Raw genomic sequence first — 21,341 nt, 5'->3', positions numbered from 1 at the left:
TTTGCATTCATGACATAATCAACAGCTTTTTTTTTTTTTTAACTACAAAGGACAAGACGGAGGCAAGCGCTGATACATAATAGTTGTTTCTTTTAAATGAAATGGGTTTAGGCAGTCTTTAAAAATAAAATAAAGTGAAACAAAAATTTAAAGTGACAACACATATTTTAATTCAGATTGTACAATGCATGAGACATTACGTTTAATCACAAATGTATTATAAATATAATTAAGACAAATATATATATATATTCTTAGTTGAAAACAAAGACACATATGTATATATATATATATTCTTAGTTGAAAACATTATCATTGTGTCACTATTACTGTGATAATAATAAAATAAATGTATGCCGTTTGCTTGCTTGGTTTCCTTCTTTTCTGCCTTTCAAAGCTGTAAGACAGGATGTGTGGCATTCTTCCTCCATAGAGCATTGCTAGTCAGACATCATCTGGCTGGGTGGATTGAAAGGCTGTATGACACAATGAAAAGCCCATGATCTCCAGTTGGTTATAAGGTATAAGCGGCAAGGCTGTTGTACATATATTACCTGCGCAGCCATAGAACATTTGACTCCGTGCCACTTTATGTAAATAATACTTATGCATTAAAATGAGATCTAAAGCCCGGGTAATTTTTCATGTTTTTGAACAATGCTAAAATGAAAGGGATTTAACTGAAGATCAATAATATAACTGGAAGCTGGGGTTGCCACCAGCATTTCATGTGCCTAAACATAAAAAAAAAAAAACAACACCGCTCCATCCTCCCTTATTCAAGGTTTAAAGAATCTAAGTGCTCCAAAAAGATTGTGTCTTTGACTGATTCGAAGACAACCCGGATGTTCTCTGTGTCTGTGGCACAGGTGAAGTGTGTGTAGAGGGGTTTGTGACGACCTTTGTGGCAATCAATGTACATCTTCTCAATAAACTTTTTTGCAGGTTCAGCATCACCTGAAGGCCCTATGAAAGGAAAGCGCATGATATAAACAGGGTTATTTACAATGTGAATTGTCATCGAATTTACATCTAAAAACGAAAGTTCTGAAGAAAACTCAAAATGTGTAAACACAGCTGTATCCACCTTTGAATGGTATAAATTCCATGTCTCTTTATGTAACATGTTATTTACACTAAATCTAAGATTTTTCAGGCTGAAAAATCTTAGAAGGATTTAGGAAATTGCATTTTTAGATTCACTTGTAGCCGAGTTGTTTTTGTTTGTTTGTTTGTTCGGGGTTTTTTTTAAAGATATGTTTCATATTTATAGATTTTTTTGGTCCTTAGACCAAATGGGAATGGGAAATGAAGAAGGAAAACATGCGTGTTTAATACATCCTATTGTCTCTTTGAGTTGAAAAAGGGTTGCAGCATCACAAAAGAGGTTCACAAAGATGCAAACTGAAAGTTGGCTAATAAGGATTCAATAATGAAATCTTGCATATGCAATTCAAGGGTTAGATTTTAATGTCTGAACAGAAATATGCATAATTTACCTGTGTACTCTGGAAAGTAGTCTGCCAAATGTGATGTTTTGATTTTCTCTTCAAACAGGTCTGTTTTATTCAGAAAGAGGATGGTGGACGAGTCCTGAAACCACCTGGATGACACAATTGTGTTGAAGAGGGCGAGGCTCTCAGCCAGTCGGTTCTAGACAGCACGCAGGAAAAGTTTTGACAAGATATGATTTGTTTTGAAGCAGAAAAAGGAACAATCACTGATGAAGATGATGATGGATTGGAACATACATCTGTTTCACTCTCATAAAGGACTTGATCGTATTCATTGAGGGCCGCCAGAAATATGAGGGATTTGACGTTTTCAAAGCAGTGGATCCATTTCTTCCTTTGGGAGCGCTGACCACCCACATCCACCATCCTATAGAGACAGGAATGTTCTTTATTTTTTTTTTATTTTTTTTTTTTAGAAAAACTAATTTGCTTTATTGCAGAAAGTTAGACAAAAAAGACTGAAATCACTAAAAAAATTCTTAACGGTAGTGTGTTTTGCAGATACAAATCCTGTTGAAAATTTTGTTTGCAGCTAATTTACAATCATACCTGAAGATGACCTTTGACATATCAAATAGGTACTCTATGATGCCTGTGGTGGGAACCCTGACCCGCAAGATGTCCTGCAGAGTGGGAATGTAGTCTGGGGCTGTGATTCTGTCCATGTCACTCAGATAACTAAAAAAAACAAAGAACAAAGAAATTAGTATCAAATGAATTACTGGTTTTTATTATTCTTAATAGCCAATAGATCCACAAATTTTATGTCAGGGAACTAGAATGTGCCAGGGTTAGAATAACTTAACTCTATAGTCACTCATTAGTGTGAAAGCTTTTACTCAGCAGAAAACTCACTTGTTGCTTTTATTAAGGTGTTTAAAATTAGGTCAGAGGGAAGACTTTGGTAGATTCCCAGTCATCCAGCATTTTCTAATACAAAGAGTTTAAATGGAAGATGTTAGGATTTCTTCTTTTAGTCATTTAACCTCTCATCCACTGGGCTTTATTTTGTTACAATTCTGGGTTAGCAGCATTGTAAACTGTAGCCTGAACCATCAAACTGAAGGGCATTTAAGGTCATGAATCCTGGACCGCCTGCCCATTGTTTGTTTCTGTTGTGATTCTGTGATTGTGATTCTTTTGTCCATTGGCTCCTGCCAGTTCATTTCCCCTGATTGTTCTCTCCGTTCACCTGGCCTAATTATCAACCCATTGTTTCCCTCGGTGTCTTCCCCTTGATATTCAGATCACTGTGTTAATTATCTCGTCCAGGCTGTTGATTATGTTTCTAACAAAAAAATCCTAATCATAATGGAATCCCTCATTTCAACACGGACAAAAATTGTCAGGTTTGCTGATGACGTATAGTGATAGCTTTGATTAGCAACAATGATGAAACAGAATGCAGGAAGGACCAACATCTTGAGAAAACAAAAGAGATCGCTATTGGCTTTAGGGGTGCTGGTGAGCTCCATCGCACGCTGTTGCCTATGGGTGGTGTCCCAGCGGAGGGAGTCAACAGGTTCACTTCTTTGTTGTCCATCAAACGGATGATTTGACCTCTTCCACAAATTCCACTGCCCATGTTAAAAATGCTTACCAGTAGCTTTGGTGATGGGACTTTTCGCTCTTTGAAGGGAACCGGATCTCCAAGATCCGTTCATGTCAAAAAACGTTCAAAAGAGCCATTCAAATGATCCACTTTTGAAAATCAAGCAATTTTATCCCTGATATAGGGATATCAGAGGTTTAACCTTAGGCCACCCCTCCCATATGTGTAATGGTTAGGGAGCCGGGTGTTTGCGTCCGACAACTGGAGATCGCAAAAGTCGCTGGTTTGAAACTAAGTGTGCCACTCTGGGACAGTGAGCAAGACACATTGACCACAGATTATTCCCTGTGCACCACTCAGTGTGGCAGCACACTGCTCCCTGAAGGAATGAGTAAAACGTGGAGACAATTTTCCCCTCTGTGGGACTATAAAGGAAAATGTTTATTTATTAATTTTGGGAAACCCAGCATGTGTGGGTGAAATTCACAAAAACAGTATAACCATCTGTGGTAAGATTCATATTTTTCTTTAAAAAGGTGTACAAATTATCTATAACTGCAAAAAAAAAATCCAAATAAAGTGTGCCAGTTTTCAAAGAAAAAATAGTGATGAAATAAAAGGGCAGTATCTTCAAGATACAGGTAAAGAGTGCGGCGACACAGTTTTATTAGTTTCCCCACTTAGTAACAATAAAGATCTTTCTATTCTATTCTGTATATCTAAAATTGGGGTCCTGTCTCACTGCTGTTGCTATTGTGAATATGTACAGCTGCAATTTTAAACATCAGTGCAAATTATTTGTTCACCCAGACTTACATTTTTTTAATTTTTTCATGGGTTGCAATATATATATATATATATATATATATATATATATATATATATATATATATATAGAGAGAGAGAGAGAGAGAGAGAGAGAGAGAGAGAGAGAGAGAGAGAGAGAGAGATCTATATATTTATATACATGTATATAAAAATGAACATTATGTGTTCATTTTATTTTTGTTTTTATTTGGGGGATTTTTGCTGGTTTGCCTTTTTATGGTATTTCTTGGGATTATGTTATTTTAATTAAATTAGTTTAGTTTATGCTCTCCGACAGACTGGCGACCGGTCCAGGTTGTACCCCGCCTCTCGCCCATTGACAGCTGGAGATAGGCACCAGCACCCCTAGTGACCCCAGCAGGGATAAGCATGATGGAAAATGGATGGATGGATAGTTTAGTTTAGTTTTGATACTGATATGAGGAAAGCATCATATCAAATAATATTTTTGTTATGGTCCATAACTGATAAATATAGAAATATTGAATATACAAAAACATAGTAACATTGAACATTTAATTAACCAAACAATAGAAAACAACAAGTCTGATATTTTCTCAGACTGAAAAACAGGGAAGAATCTTTGTAACACTTTGAAGTTTCTGATGAACAGGCATCAGGAATGTGGAAAAATCACAGCAGAAAATCTGATATGAATAACAAGGTAGCTTACTATTTGGCAGAGTCCGACAAATGAAACTCTCGTCTCCTGTTGTAACACTGTTGTACTCCGTGGTCATTCCACACCCTTTTAATGGCGTCCACTTCCCAGGATTGCAAAGATGTCACATAGATCACATCCACTTCTTTCAGTTTCTCTGCATAGTTCTAAAGAAAACATTAGCACAAAGCAAAACAAAAAAATCGTCAAGAGAATTAAAAACTTTTACATAAAACCTGCAATGTCAGATTTCCAAATTAGAGCCTTGAAAGTAAGCATATACTGACTAGTCTCAGTGGCAGGTATAATTAAACCTTTTTGAGCAGATTGGTTGTTTAGCCAGCTTCGGTGTTGTTCATTATCAATAAGAGAATCTTGTGTATTTTGGAAATGCAAAGACCATTTCCTGAGTTAAAGTGAAACGGTTGGTTCAGAATGTCTGAAGCTGCATTCTGTGAAGTTATATTTGGTAATAGTTCTCTTACCTGAAGCAAAAAGATTTCAAGTCATTGTGAGCTTGAGATTAAAAGGACACAAATCTTTGGAGTGGTGGAATCTAACAGGCTAGTCAGATTTACATCCATCACTTGATTTAAAACAAGTGAAACTTAAAATATTTATATCAGTTAGATCCAAAGCCATGATATGAGAGAACAAAGTTATGTTTAGTGCTGTTTAACAATCCTTACTGTCATTATGTAGCCATAATGACATGTTGGTGAGATGTTGGTTTTGAGTACACACATAACACATAGAAACAAATCAAAACACCTATGGAAAGACGAAGTACGCCTTATGATTTGGTGTCAGATCATTAGTCGTGCAAAAGCAGCAGAGGTGTGTTCCTGTGCATTTGATGTCTCATGGTTGTTAGAAATCTATCCTGCCAGAATTACCATCAGCTAATGAGGCGGATTGTGATGAAATGCTTTGGAACCTAACCAGTAACCTTGAAATAACCTTGTTTTTCCCTTGAGGTGAACTTGGTGGCTGCTGTGTTTACTTGTCCACATACATGCAGTTTTTTGCCATTTTTTTAATGTATTTATTAATTTCATTCAAAAAAAACTGTAAAATTCATAAACACGACACTAGCAGATCGATGCATCTTGAATGAAAAGGAGCAGAGAGAAGAGCAATCTAATGATATCTGCCCCTTAAGTTATCTTACAGTAATAGTGCATCAGTTCTGTTACTTAATTTTTTTTATATAGTATTTACATCCATCTTGTCTCAGTTATCCGTTTTTGTGAGGACTAAATATTGATAGCTAATTCCTCTCCTTTCAACTTTAACTTGCATGTAATGCTTTTGGTTTTGCGGTAAAAGTAATCAGAACAACTTAAAAGCCAATGAGCAAAACTGTAAATCAAAAATAATTTGAGTAATGTTGTTCCACCCTAAATGTATTGTTTCCTGGCAGGAGACAGTACAGATGATCTGGGAAAACCGCAGCTGTTCTCATTTATTTTTCTAACTCTTCTCTCAGCCCATTGTATAGCTAAAACAACCACACAGATGTTGTATTGGTTTACATGGTTCTCAGTATTTGGTTAAAGAGGATTTTAACTCTGATTTGTTGTCAGTGTATCAACCCTCCAGACCACCCAGGTCTTCTGATTCTAGCCTACTCTGCATACCCAGAACCAGAACCAAACACAGAGAAGCAGCATTTAGGTCTTATGCTCCACTTATCTGGAACAAACTCCAAGAACACTGTAGAAGTGCTGAAACCCTGAGTTTCTTAAAATCAATGTTAAAAGCTATTTATTTAAAGTTGCCCTTCAGCTGGATGTTAATGTTTTAGTTTGTAGTCCAAGTTATATTATATCTTGACCTGCTGCTACTATTCTGCTGCAATGTACTTTTTTCTAATGTTTTCTTTTCTTATGTTCCATTCACGTACAGCACTTTGAATTGTCTTGTTACTGAAATGTGCTACACAAACAAAGGTGCATTGCCTTGCCTTTAGGGCTGTGAATTGACTTGTGTGTAATTTTCAGTGTTTAACTATCAGCATAGATTATTTCAGTTTACATTCTTCTCAACCGAAGTTTGATCTGGTTCTTGTTTAGAAGATACTAAAATATCACAATTTTCTGTCATGACCCTTAGATGTTAGATTCATGTTTGTGTTCGAATCATCTCCATGCGGTTTATTTTGTGCCATAAGGTCTTGCCGTAACCTGTTCAGTTCTCAATGTTCACAAAATCTCCACAGCATTGGTATGTTAGTTATTTCTGCGTGCTCAGTTTCTTAGTTTATCCCTTAGTTCTGTTCCCTGTGGATTCTAATCTATTCCCTTATGTTAGTATTTCTCCTTCTGCCTTAATTTAGTGCCACTGTGTGTCGTAGTTGAGCTCCTCTGTGTTAGTCTTCCTCAGCTTCACACTGTTCGCCTTGTGCCCCGGCTGCTCCATATTGTCTCTTGATTAACAGACACAGGCATCCTATGTCCTTCTTCTCTCCTCCCTCAGTATATGAGCTCTCAGCTGGTCATTGTTCCTCGCTGGATTCTCCCTATAAACTGCCCATTATTTTCAGTACACTCCACGTTTTCTGCCAGTGACCATGTTGGTGCTCTGTGTCCTGTTGACGTCATTTTCCATGTACAGGGTTGTTTGCTTTGTTTTTTTTAAATAAATTCTTCAATTTATCACAAAGTTTCACACCTAATCTACAAACTGACATTTTTGTTTCAGTTTTTTTTGGTATGCCATTTACATGTTTCTGCGATACACTAAACGCAACAACCAGGTCATTAGAAAATAAATGCATTTCCTCACTGATACAGTTATTTGCTTCTTTACAACAGTTTCATAATATTCTATTCTTTTGTCTTGGTAAATAGAGTGCACGGGTTCTTACAAGATTCTGTTCTTCCACATATTCAATCTTTAGAGTATGCATGGCGTCGATCAGCGCTTGGATGGCCGTGACGACATTCTGATACACCAGTTTGATAAATCCTCTCCTGTCAGATTCTTCGTATCCTTTGCCGTGGATAATCCTCATCTGTTTGATGAAGGTGCTCTTCCCACTTTCACCAGTTCCTAATCGATTGGGATAAATGAGATAAACCATTAAAAAAGGCTAACACAAATTGAATTATAAACATGCAGCAACTGCACTTAATTGTTGCAACAGAGTACCTACAAATAAACTTTTTGACTATGTAATCAAATATATAAATAGAGAATGAAAATCAAACATAAAAACACCCTTGCATCACTCCCAAATCACATGCTTAACAGTGAGCAGAAACCAGCTCAGTTTACTCTTTTGCATTTTTTTTTTTTCAAATAATAAACCTAAAATGTTAACATAGGAAGTCAGTACCTGTAGAAAAGTATTACATAAATTCTGTACAAGTTAGCCAGCTAATTCACTCTAACCCTGGTATGATTTACAATTTCAGCATGCTTACCTGGCAAATTCAGATTATTTAATTAAAGATTAATGTTTATTTTCTTCTTTGTTAAACCTTACATTATAATCATCTCTAATGTGGATTTTTAAGTTTTTCTAAATTCTTCAAGTGAAGTATAAAGTTAAGCCCAAAAGTATGCATACTCCTGGAAAAATTACAGTAAAAAAAAACCAACCAGTACAACCAAAACTTTGTTTCTGAGAGGAAATTAGACAGGCATCTCTTTAAAGATACTAAACCATGTAGAACAAATTGTAATTTTATATATCAAAGTATCAAAAATATATTTTATTTTATTTTCCTTTATTGGTATTGTAGTAATCGAACCTATTTTATAGTTGTTGGCCAGCTTTTTGCATCCACTGGTATTTTGAACATTTATCTATGGTGATGAGCTTCAAGTTGTTGTGCTTGGAGCGCGTCCTTGTCAATCGCTCCATTCCTTAGCTTCCTCCACAGATTCTCTCTCATATTCATGCCAGGACTCTTTTTGGGTATTCCAAAATGTTACTGTAATATTACTTCCAGTCAGAAGAAATGTCTTGGTAAATTTAAAGGATTACTTTAAAGCTTGATCTATCAGGATTATTAATCATTTTGAGCACTACGTTGTGCATTTGAGTTCAAATTTACAACACCCAGCAAGTTCCAAGTGTTGAACTTGAATTAGAGGTTTTGCACAGTAGCACAGTTGCTAGCACTGTTGCCTTGTAGCAAGAAGGTCCTGGACTCAAATCCCAGCCTGGGGTCTTTCTGCATGGAGTTTGCAGGTTCTCACTGGATACCCCTGCTTCGTCCCAGAGGCCAAAAAACATGACTGTTAGAATTAATTGGTCTCTCCAAATTCAAGAAGCTTTATTGTCATTATGTGTTGCCATAATACATTTTTTTGATGAGACACATTGGCTCAGAATGCACACAGAGGTGGTGTCTGTCTCATCAAAAATGTCATTATGGTAACACATAATGACAAAAACTGACCCTATGTGGGAGTGTGTATTTGCATAGTTTGCCCTGTGTGTTTTTATGTTGCCCTGTGATGAACTGGTGACATGTACCCTGCTTTTTGCTCAATGACGACAGGAGATAGGTACCAACCACCCTGCACGAATAAGAGGGTCTAGATACAGGATAGATGGACATACATTTGACCTGTTTAGTAAACTATGCACACAATATGCATTTTTTTACCCTTATGTTAATGTGTCTCCAACAATATTATATGTAGTTCACATCTGAGATTCAAGATTGCAATAGTTAAGTCTCTTGTTGAGAGATAGCATGACGGAATGACCCTGACACCACCATGTTTCACTGGGACAGGACGTGTTCTGCATGACATGCAGTGTTAGCCTCTCGCCATATTTGGGTTTTCAATGTAGGTCAAAGTGTGAAACATTAGTTTTGACTATACCTTGTCTCCTTTGTGGCTTTTGACAAAGTGTAAATTGGACTTTTTGAGGCTCTCTCTAACATTAGCTGTCTTCTTGACACTTGATCATAAACGTCAGATTTGGGAAGTACAGAACTAGTTGTTCTGTTAACAGATTCTGCCATCTGAGTTGTGGATCTCTGCAGCTTCTCCAGAATTGCCATGGACCACTTGGCATCTTGTTTCTCCTTGCTGGGCCTGCCATGTCTAGGGAAGTTTACGCAACATTTTTGTGATACTTCTTTCTCTTTCTGAATGATGGAATTAAATTGGTTCAGAGATTTATACAAGCTAACTCTCCAATGAATTTCTCTAGACCTGTCTGGTGTGTTCCAAGGAACACACCAGACATGATGCTGTTTGCTGGCCAATATAAAAGAAAGGCATTCACGGATGAGCTTTATTTATGAGATGAAATGACTCAGAGGATTCCGATTACCAATTAGGTGACTTCAGAAGGCAACTGCTTGCTTTTGATATAATGTACGTGTCCCAGATCAAATGGATTTAAGTATGCAAGCATGTCAAACTTGTTATTTCTTTATTTTTTAAAAAGTTTGATTACCGTGTATCACTATCCTTCTACTTAATAATTAATTTTGTACTACTTTGTGTTGGTTTGTAACATGAAAATCACAACAAAATATGCTGATGTTTTCTAAAATGCGCAAAACCTCAAGGATTCTGAATATTAATTCATGTGGAAGATTTCCTAGACAACGCCCATTTCTTCAACTTCTATTTTGATCACAGTCAAGCAGGAGAAAGGAGGAGAAATGAGAAAGACTGTTTACTGGGGACATTAAGAGGAAACAAACTCAGAACATAACTCATCTGGATACAATGCTAAGAAACCCGCGATAAACACACTTGAAAAACAAGAGTACTTCAAAACTCAAAACCTAACATTAAACTTCAACCATAACAGAGTGTGTTACCGAAAAAAAGAGAACATACAACAATCATGTCAGAGATCTCACCTAAAAGCAGCAGCTTCAGCTCATTCTTATTTTTTGATTTCTCCTTTTTGAGTATTGAATCTATTTCTTTGGAAATCCTCCGGCTCTCTTTCTCCTCGGGAGACACGTAGCAACACTCCATTGTTGTCAGCGTATGCCAGGTGCCTTTTCAGAAACACTGTGCCACTGCTGAGTGGGATGGGTGAGTTTATGCTAATGTTTTGCATGACTGGTAAGTAAACTTTCAGGTCTCAGGACAGGTGGAATGTCGGCGTGTCAGTCAGTCCGCCGCTGCCGGTAAATTTTACATTCCTGCTGTGCAGGAGGCGGGCTCTGTATGAAAAGCTTTGCCAACACAAGTAACTGCCAAAGTTCATAGGGGTAGTTGTTGTTTTTTTTTAACCATGTAGGAAAATTATATAATCATGATTTTTTTTTTTTTTTTTCCATCTGCAGTAGTAAATATGAGGTCATCTATGTGTAAGATGGCATATCTTCATTTATTTATTTTTTAATTCAGCCATCAAAGGTGAACACAGCAGGGCAGACACGTTTTGAGAATTTGGAACACACCCTAGCATGGATCAAACTGTGCGTGAGGTCAAACAAGGTGTGACGTTCCTTTTCTTTGTTTTCTAAAAGAGAAGTGTCATGAAAACTTTTTTTACAAACAAGAAAGAAACAAACCCACAGCCAAGGCATTCCTGCTGGAACAATAAAATCAAACCCCTTTCAGAGAAATACAGTCCTGACCTGAAACTGTGGAGGGAACTAAACACAAGGAGGCCTTCCAGCCTCACAGACTCGGAGCTCATCACCGAAGATAAATGGAAACCAGTGTGGACATTAAACAAGGCTGATCAGAAATCACGAGAAGAGTTTCATTGCTGTAGTGCCAGTTGTGATTTTTCCACTCATGACTGAGGAGGGTACAAACACTTTCTGTACTTTTTGACTAGCTTTTTTATTAGTTTGTAAACTAATACAGATTTTTTTGTTTTAAATTAGATCATCCTTTTGGATTGTTTGTGTTTGATGTTTTTTCCCCTATGAGAAGCAAACGATGTAAATCTGCCGCAGGTATGAATACTTTTGGCTTTAACTTTATAATTTACTTGAAGAATCTTGAAACGCTTCACAATTGATCCCTATGACAGAGGAGTATGATGAAAATCTTCACAAAAAAATTAAAATGTACATATATAATAAATCTATGATCAAGGCATTTCTTCTGAAACAATGAAGTAAAACCCTTCAGTGAGCATAGATCAAGATGCCACAGCTGTGAGCATGGATAAGGACTTTCAACCAGATTTTAAATCAACTCCAGCCAGAGACAATCTTTCTTCTAAGTGCCTGAGGTAAACTGTGTGTCACGAGTATTCGCTTTCACTCTCAAACTTTGACAGCTTTTTTCTCTCTCAAAGAAAGCCAAACAGGCAGAGCAATGACAAAATTGCTTCTGGACAGTCTTTTAACAAAATAACATAAGGAAAAACAAAAACAAAAAAATTACTTGGTATTAAGTCTCAAATTGTATTTATTTAAATATTTATTTAAATGTACTCATTGTATGTCTTTATCATGCCATTTCTGCATATTCTAGCAGCCACCACTGTCAATGTTTGAGTCTATCATTACCACTAGAAGCAGACTAGTATGGGATTCTCAGAGTAGGATAAAATGGTATGAAAAAGGAAGCGGACCAGACTGCTCTCCAGTACTCCCTTCATGGCCAGGGTGCCGGTGGAGAGTTCACCATTGATGAACGCACCGGCAGAATCTATGCCCAGTGTCGCCTGGATGAGAGTAGCATCCTCCCTGGAAATTCCTTGTCCTCGTCACAGATGAGGGAGGTATGGGGCTTAGAGGATTTGCGGATGTGCTGTTAGAAGTCCGAGACATTAACAACAACAAGTGCCGGAAAACTGACCTGACCTGACTCAGACTTTTATAGATTGCCATTTCGGTGTTAGTTTTGCTTTTTTCGGCTATTTTAGGGCTTGATCTCGCTGCTTGATAAGTTTTTCGATGGACTCATTGATCCAAGGTAATGATTTACATTTGCAGATTTAATATTATTTTTTTCAGAAACTCGCTCACAATCCCTTCCGTTTTTTTTATAATCTGCCTGCAGCTGTTATCCACTCCCTCACAGATTAGATTATGCCAATTTATTTGTTCCAGCAGCATCCTGCTGTGATTGACGACCCTTGGGGGGGAGGGAATGACTCTGTTGCTTCTTATAACGGAGACAGTCTGATGATATGTTATATCCCTCTTGGCTGAAAGCACAACAGGCATCAGAACTGGACTAGACAAAAATAACAGAACGTGCCCTGGTCTGATGAATTATGTCTTATTTTACATCAAATGGATTGGATAGGTGTGTGTGCGCATCTCCTAACTAGGCAATAAATGCCACCAGGATGGGAAGCAGACAAGCCGGTGAAGACAGGGTTATGGTTTGAGCAATGGTCTGCTGGGAAACAATTAGTCATACCCACCATGTGGATGGTACTTTGATGCGTACAACCTATGTAAGCATTGTTCCACATCACATACACTGTTTTATTTAAATAATATTCCCTGATTGCTGTGACCTCTTTTTGCAGGAATGCACCCTACCATTAAACTGGTTCAGAAATGGTTAGACAAGGTTAAACGCAAAGATGCCCTTCATGTTTTTCACTTGGTCAACAAATTCCCAAGATCTCAATCTAATCGAGGATCTATGAGATGTGCATTACACACAGTTATGACCCATTAAAGGCCATCTTGTAAGGACTTGAAAGAATTCTGCAAACATCTCGGTCCAAGATACCCCTGCATACCTTCAGTGGTCAAGTGGGATCAGGGTTGTTTTGGAAGGAAAAGGTGAACACCATCAGACAGGTGGGCACATTGCTGTGCCTGATCTGTGGATGTTTGATGTTGCGATCCAAAATGCAAATAACAGGTCTCACTTTCAAAACTACAGCAAACATCAAGTCTGAGGAAGAACTGAAGGCAATCCATTCCCATATTTTTTGAAAGAATATTCACAAAATAATTTAAAGTCTGTTCCCTCAGGTTCTGTGTCCTCCTTGCAACATTCAGTTGTTCAGTAATATTGACAGATGTTGATAGCAAAACTAGAAACTTAATTTGCATTGACTGACTTTCATTATTAGATTGGGATTAAGGATCCAAATGCAGGAAGGAGGAGGCCGGTTCATGTTCCAAAGACAAAAACTCTGGCAAAATGCATGCAGAAGATGTAGAGGATGCTCCCTTCACACCCAAATGAGAAAAACTGCATAAACAGCACCAAAACCACAGCTGAATAACAATAAAAACATAGTGTCTGATTCATTAATGTGAGACTAAGGCCAAGCCATGGCAAAATATGTCAAAATAGAAAAAAACAAAAGTAGATTTTCTTCTAAGAGCTCACCTAAAAGCAGCAGTTTTAAATGTATTTTTTTTCTGTCTCTTTTAATTTGTTTATTATTTCTCTGCATCTCCTCTGACTCGGTTGTGCCTTAAGAGACAAGTTGCAGCACTTGTCCAATGTCAACTTAGTTTACCAACTGCGGTTCGCAAAAATGTGCCGAAGCTAACGGGTGAAATTAATATACTTAAAAAAATTTCGTACCTGCCAGGAAAACGAGCATGAGCTTGATTTTCCGGAGTAATTTTTCCAGTTTAGCTATATTTTACATTCCTGCCCTGCAGGAGACAGGCTCTGGCCGAAAGGGAATGCTGTGATGAGTAAAATAAATCTTCCAACCAATGTTCAGTTAAATCTGTTGAGGACCAGTGCCTGTATTTACAAAGATTTATAAGACTAAAAGTAGCTCTTAGTGACGTAATTTTAAGAAAACTTTTAGTATTTTACCTAGGTAAGATGAAAGTTATTCACAAGGCATCTTGTGCATAAAACAAAGCATAAAACACCAAAATAACAACTAATAAGCCAGCAGGACGTGATCATTTTTCATAAAAACTACTGACATCTACATAAAAAAATAAAAAAATCAAATAACATGGCTATGCACCTTTAAACTAATTCTCCATAAACACGTGTAATAGGATCCCTTCTAGAGCAATACGACCGCAATATCCCTATAGTCTTCAAATATCTCCAAAATGTATCCTTATGAATGATGCACTGCTTTAAAAAAAGAAAAGCAAAGTCAATTAGGAACCAATTATGATGCATTAATTTGTCACATGACATTCAGGAAGGGGGTTTCAAACTGTTTTAGAGAGTAAGCAATAAGTTCAAAAAGCCTGTTTTCTTCTGGAAAAATATATTCACACTATTACACAAGTAAACTTTTTTTAGTGGTTAAATGCTGTTATTTACTAATTAAATAATAGAAACTTGTTGAAATGAAACTATGCTAGTATAATGGTCTCTTCATGGCATCATGAAATTTTAGCAGTCTCTATTTAAGCATGTATAGTGTTCCATGTCATAACCTTCAACATTATTTTGTTTTTGATGTATACAATTTAATGAGCATTAACAGTGAACTCTGTTCACTGTTAATTTCCACACATTTTCTTTATTTGCTAATTTAAATCCTCCTTATTTGATACAGCTTTAAGAAAGAAGAACTGACACTTCCAGTTGAGCAGAGTGAAGACAAATTAGAATAAAGAGGGATGACGATGACAATTTGCAGGAATACTGGAACAAAATAGTGAAACTGATGAGTCACTGAGAGAGAGAATCGGCTTGAGAACAGGATAATAATAATAATAATGTCAAGGATGAACAAATCTTTGATGTTTCAGTGAATCGTTTCACACTGTTAAAATATTGCCTACAGGCAACATTTCTAATGTTTTTTCCAATAGCTGCATTGTAACTAAACTCCCCTCCAGTGGAAAGCCGGAGTTGCTCAGTGAAACAACCCAACGCCCATAGCAACCCACGTTTGTCTATCGCCAAGCATCTGCTGTCTCAGATCACGGTTGTAATCACCTATTTACAAAACAAATATGTTCCATAACAATAGGGGCTTCAGAGGTTCATGCATGATGACGCATTTCAAATGAATATAATAACCCAGCATGTGTAGCTGGACCCGCCCAGACACAAATGCAGCAATTACTAACACACCCTGCCATAATTTGACAAGGTGTGTTAGTAACAGCCAAGAGAAAGGGACCCAGAAAAACAGCACAGAGGTATATTACTCGATAAACCATGTATTAACTGCCTTGCTGAATTTCAATTAGTTTTAGGAGACATTTTAAATAGTTTTTTTTTTATTTGATTTAGGATTTGAGCCAAAAATGTTAAAATACTTTGTGTTGTTTTTGTAATGAATGCTCCTTGTGAACTCGATACTCAGCCGGACACAGAGTTACGTTGTTGTTTTTTTTTTCCCCAACGCTTATTGAGAGGGAATGAGTAATGGCAGGTGAGGCAGGCAAGCAGGACCAGATTTGACCAGACGCGGATGAAACCAGACTATGGATCTAAACATGAAGGGGAAAAAAACTCATTTTGGGAAACATCAATCTCGGTCCCCTCTATGAAGTATGTGTTAATGGAAATGTGTGACTGTATTTGGTTAATATTACATTTTTAAATATAATTAAACTAATTTGAATTCAGACAAAAACAACATACTGGTAAATATTTTTTTTTAAAACTAAACTAAAACAACCTATTCAAAGCAACCTGGGCATATTTTAAAAGTAGTTGCTTCCTTAACCAACAACTCGACTGTGCCAACCTTGGTAACCACAATCTGCTCGAGCTTTTGTCATAACTGGCAACAAGCCTTTTGGATTTCTGTGGAGGAAATTTGACTTGAAATTTGCAGAATGTGGTACAGTAGCTAAGCCAAATAGATATTTCTTTTTTTATTATTATTAGCATGAACAATCTAAGTAGAGTCATGCCACACCACCTCAACTGGATATAAACTGGAATTTGCACTTAATAATCTTATTTTTAACTTTTATTTTCTCAGCCATTCAAAGATTTCCTTGCTGGAGGGCTTCAGCTCATTTATCTGCTGCTTAACCCAACACCACATCTGTATTCACAAACCTATGGCTTGGGCATTCTTCTTCAGGATTTTCTGATAGAGAGCAGTATTCTTGGTTATGTTATTTAAAGTAAGTCATGCAGGTCCTTAAGCAGCAAAGCAGCCCCAGACCATCATATTAGCACAGACATGTTTGTCTGTTTTGATGATGTTTTTTCTGAGATGTTCTTCGAAGATTGACCTTAGTGAGGCTTGCAGCACTGCTGATATTATTTTGAGCTATTTATGAATTTATTTATCCTAAATGAGGGGTCAATAAGCTCCTGGAGTATATTTTATCATTATTATACTTTTCTTTTGTAGTTCAGCCAGTATGCACTACTTTCTGTTGGTCAATCACATATTATTCCAGTAAAACATATTGATGCTCATGGTTGTACTGTAAAAAAATAAAAATAATAAAAAATACACCTTCTGGCGTGGTGACTGCAAAACCTACCAGTACCTGACCCAGAGAAGAAAAGCTCAAGACTTCCAGTGCATGATATTAAAGAAAAACAACATTAGCTTAAACCCAAGGAGAGCATTGAAATACAAACAGTTTCAGAAAACTGAGACAACGTATTAATCAATTCATGATAGCTGTTGTCATCTATTAGAATCCTTTTTTATTTAAACATCCTCCTCTTTATGGTTTATGGCCTACAATTGGTTTCTGACTTCACCTTTGGGAAGCACTGCTTTAAAACGTCCTTACAAGTGATGTGTAGCTGCTACAGCACTTTAAGTGTTTGTCTTCTGAAAATAATGGTTCTTTAGCATGGCATAGTTCTCTGTTTACAAGCCTAAAAATATGGTGCCCCTCCTGAGGGTTCCAGCCAGATGGACGCATCACAGCAGAGGATTTCAGGAAGAACACGACTCCAGATGAGCAGAGGAGGCAGCCAAGAAGACAGACCAGCAGTGTGGAAAAGCTGATTTCCAAGCAAACAAAGACTGAGTACTTGATCCAATGACCTAAATTCTTTGATTTTATTTTTCAGTCACATTTAGGAACTTCAGTTAACACGTGTTAAGTAGAAAAACATACAACTGAAATCAGAAATGTATATAAACTGTACAAAAAGACAAATAACCATTGTTTCTTACCATTTAATACTAAGAGTAACTTTTCCTGTGTTAGGTCAGTTACAATATAATAATAAAATCTTATAATAATATCAGTTAGCAATATACTGTGCTATAACCCGTGCAATAATCACCACCTGAATATATGTCAATACACATGTATGTATATATATATATATATATATATATATATATATATATATATATATATATATATATATATATATATATATATATATATATATATATATATATACACTGTATATCACAGTGAATGTAAATAAGACATCATATGCCAATTCCTATTTCTTTTTGTATTTTTATTCTTATTTTCTCTTTTTCTTTGATCCACTGTATATATGAACATTCACTGTATATAACTGATGCACCTTTCTTACTTTTGCACCTTCTATTATGAGCCGATGTGGCAAGTGAATTTCTCCAATGTGAGATCAATAAAGCCCTATCTTATCTTATCTTATCTTATCTTATCTTATCTTATCTTATCTTATCTTACAATTGGCAAAGTTATTTCACAACTTTTAAACAATTTTTGGAAAGCCCAGAAGAGGATTAAGAAGTTTTGTAAGCTCCTTAAAGGTTATTTCACAATCTTTTGGTTAACTAGAGCCACATTTGCAGATGTATTTTAAGGAAACATCCCAAACACACTGCTTTCAGGGAAATATCAGAAAGAGAATTGTGGACCCCCTGCAGGATTTGTTCATTCTAGGTACAATTTCCAGCTGCCTCAAAGGGCCATGTTCATCCTTTTTTTAATTGACACTTGCGTATTATGGAAAAAGGGGAAGCTTGCACCGCTGAGAACACCATCTCACCTGTAAAGCACGGAGGTGGCAGCATCATGTTGTGGGGACGTTTTGCCACTGGAGGGACTGGTGTCCTGTTCATTAGACGGAAATATTAAATGCAGCATCACAAGCCATCAACCAGGAAGTCAAAGCTTGAGCCCAAATTGATCTTTAAAATGGAAAATGACCCTAATCAGTAACAACTCCTCTCAGAGGCCCCATAGGTGGCTATCTAGCAAGCCAACTACTGAAGGGGTCATTGCTGCATCACCTAAAGAAAAAAAAAAATACCTCGGATGAAATAACAACAGGAACAATGGGTAGCCCAATCAGGAGCCCTTTTGTCAGGCTCTTTATTGAAATAAAAATAAATCTGAAAACTTAATTTACTACCCCTACACCCCTGTGTCTCACGTTGCTGTTGTTCCACATTCAGATGGACATCCCACTGCTGGAGATAAAATGCGCTGACAAGGAAAATTGAGAAACCTATTTATGTGCTACAATTAGCTGATCTAATGTACGTACAGTTACATCTAAAGAAAAATTGAATATCATGAAAAACTTCAGTATTCTCTGTCTCTCATTTTACAAAGTGAAACATATATTTTAGTCTATGTAATGAATCTATATATGTATTTCTCTCCATGTGTAACAAATCTACAATATATGAGTTACACATTCGAACGAGTGACTAAAAACATTGAACATTTTCACAATATAAAATTTTTCTTAGACGTACTTGTAGGTAAAGAAATGAATGAATTAGTTTGTGGTTAAATCAGTTACTAGTGTCTGACAGTGATCGCTAGCCTTTCTAATACGCTCCATGTTACAGCTGAGCTAAATAACGTTCGCAGGTAGGTCATTTTGTTACAAGCTTAAGTTAGCGTATGATTTATAGCTTCTGAAGATCCGTTTCACTGTTTGTTCTCCGCGTGAAACAGCTGCAAACTGATGTTTGAACAGGCTTAGATGAGTTTACCTGGTGGACAATATTTCCTGTCGAATATGTTGTCATTACTTTTTTTCAAAACCTGAAATATCTTATCACTTCACATCAGGTCCATTATAATTCATAGATTGCATGCTCTTGTTGTCCAAAATGGCAAAAGTTTTATCATTTTAACGATTCATTAAAGTGGATTTGTTAAGCATGAACACAACTAGGGATGCACGACATATCAGCCTTAACATCAGTATCAACCAATCTTTTTTTAACCTATCGGTATTGGCCTGATGAGTAAAACTGGGCCGATATTGACACTCAATGTTTATTTTCATCTACGTCCCCTTTGTGCCTGTGTTTCAAGAGGGGTTGGTTGTGTGGTTTTTGTTTGGTCATGTAACAGTGACAGTGATGCATAGTAGCCAGGATTGTGAAACGTTTAAATGAAGCAGAGATTAAAAAAGCAGTGTGTAAATCTAGACTGTAACCCACATTCAAAAATTAAGTTAGCAGTTTTCAGTCAGTACAAAAGTTTACAAAATTCGACCTTTACAGGAATGTAAATGCGTGTGAATACACACACACACACATTGGTAAATATCGGTTATCGGACATAACAGCAATATTATCATTGGATATTGACATCGACCCAAATTTTCATATTGGTGCATCCCTAAACACAATGTGAAACACTGCTAACGTTTTCTGTCAGAGTTGATTTCCTTCATTTGCCCCTTTTGCATAGAAACAAGTCTGCCGCTAGATTAAAAATGTCAACACTCTCCCTGTTTTAAATGGCTTGAAAGGATAAGACCATTAAGCTTTCCACTTTCTCCCTTGTCTGTTGTTCTCCTAAATATCCTTAAATATGTCTGATTGTCATGTTTTTATTGTTAACAGAATAGGAGAATAAAGCTTTGAAGCTTTTAATAAACACAATTTTTACTCCTATTCAACAACTATTCAGAAAAAATACTTGCAGATTAAATCACTGGACCATGTCTTTATAGCTGGTTAAACAGAGCTGTTCTAAATATTGTTTGGCAGGAACATCTCCCTCTTTGGCAGGTTATTTGTGCTTACTGAGTGCCGTAAATGTTGCGGCTCTTCTCTTGTTTTATGTTGAGGGTCTCATTTTCTCTGGCTGGCTTAATCACAATAAAGCAAAGTTGCCTAATAATGCTGCTGTAGCTGCAGTGTAACGGTGCAAGTGTATTGCAACCTCTTATTTTACAAAGCCATAATTTCAACTAAATAATTTATGGTGAACATATCGAGCGGTCCTTCTGATACAGCTGCATGTTCTGCTTGTTCTGTTCAGCAACAGATAAATGCAATCTAACCCTAAAAAGATGCACAGAGCAAATATTTGTTACATCTGTCCACATCTGGTTGCTCTAAAAGCCTCCTCCAACTGTGCCAATAAAGTGGGAACACCTTCAGATTTTTCTAAACATCCAAAGAGACAGAAAACAATGTGAAATGTATTCTAATTTTCTTTTTAAAACAGTTTTTCCACATATATCACCTTCTCAACCGGACTCACTTTCAGAAAAGCAACAACATCCACTATTACAACCCTCTATTGTGACCTGAGTGAAGTTGCCCCCCCCCACCTTCTTCAAATCAGACGAAACTGATGTCAATCAACTCGAACTCGACTGCGTTTGTGCTGGTTTGTGCAGCAAAAATTTTCGTTTGTGCTGCTTTGGTTTTGAAGATATTAATGAAAAGGTAAAGGTCAAAAGGTCAACCAGCCCCCCCACCTTCTTCAAATCAGACCAAATTGGTGCCAAACGTTTGTGCTACGTTTGTGCTGGTTTGTGCAGCAAAAAATTTTGTTTGAAAGAGCCGATCTGGCCGTATTTTCTGCAGTTTACGGTTGCAGTAACTGATGATAACTGCTGAAAGTATATTAGGTGGTGCAGATCACCATTTTGAGCAGAGATTGGTTCTAAAGATGAGTTTTTACTCCCTGATAACATTGCAGAACCCAACCCATAAACCGTATTTAACGCTTATTTGTTGTCTTTTTATGTCTCTAAAATGTAAAATTAGTATTAATTTAAATTTAAATGCTTA

At 36.7% G+C, this 21,341-nt stretch overlaps 1 protein-coding gene across 1 annotated transcript; it reads right to left on the bottom strand.

The window, feature by feature from the left end:
- Nucleotides 1-310: 310 nt before the first annotated feature.
- Nucleotides 311-10,582, bottom strand: LOC105938140 (guanine nucleotide-binding protein subunit alpha-11). The gene is made up of 7 exons (XM_012879778.3): nt 10,399-10,582; nt 7,425-7,609; nt 4,568-4,722; nt 2,064-2,192; nt 1,752-1,881; nt 1,500-1,653; nt 311-966 (listed from the first exon to the last, which is right to left on the bottom strand). Exons 1-7 carry the CDS (start codon nt 10,517-10,519, stop codon nt 776-778), a joined length of 1,065 nt encoding a protein of 354 aa, XP_012735232.2. The 5' UTR covers nt 10,520-10,582; the 3' UTR covers nt 311-775.
- Nucleotides 10,583-21,341: the final 10,759 nt, after the last annotated feature.

This window comes from Fundulus heteroclitus, chromosome 8 (assembly GCF_011125445.2).
Source record: "Fundulus heteroclitus isolate FHET01 chromosome 8, MU-UCD_Fhet_4.1, whole genome shotgun sequence".
Taxonomy (NCBI): domain Eukaryota; kingdom Metazoa; phylum Chordata; class Actinopteri; order Cyprinodontiformes; family Fundulidae; genus Fundulus; species Fundulus heteroclitus.
The sequence above is the reverse complement of the archived record's forward strand: the minus strand, read 5'-3'. Positions and strand labels throughout refer to the sequence as shown.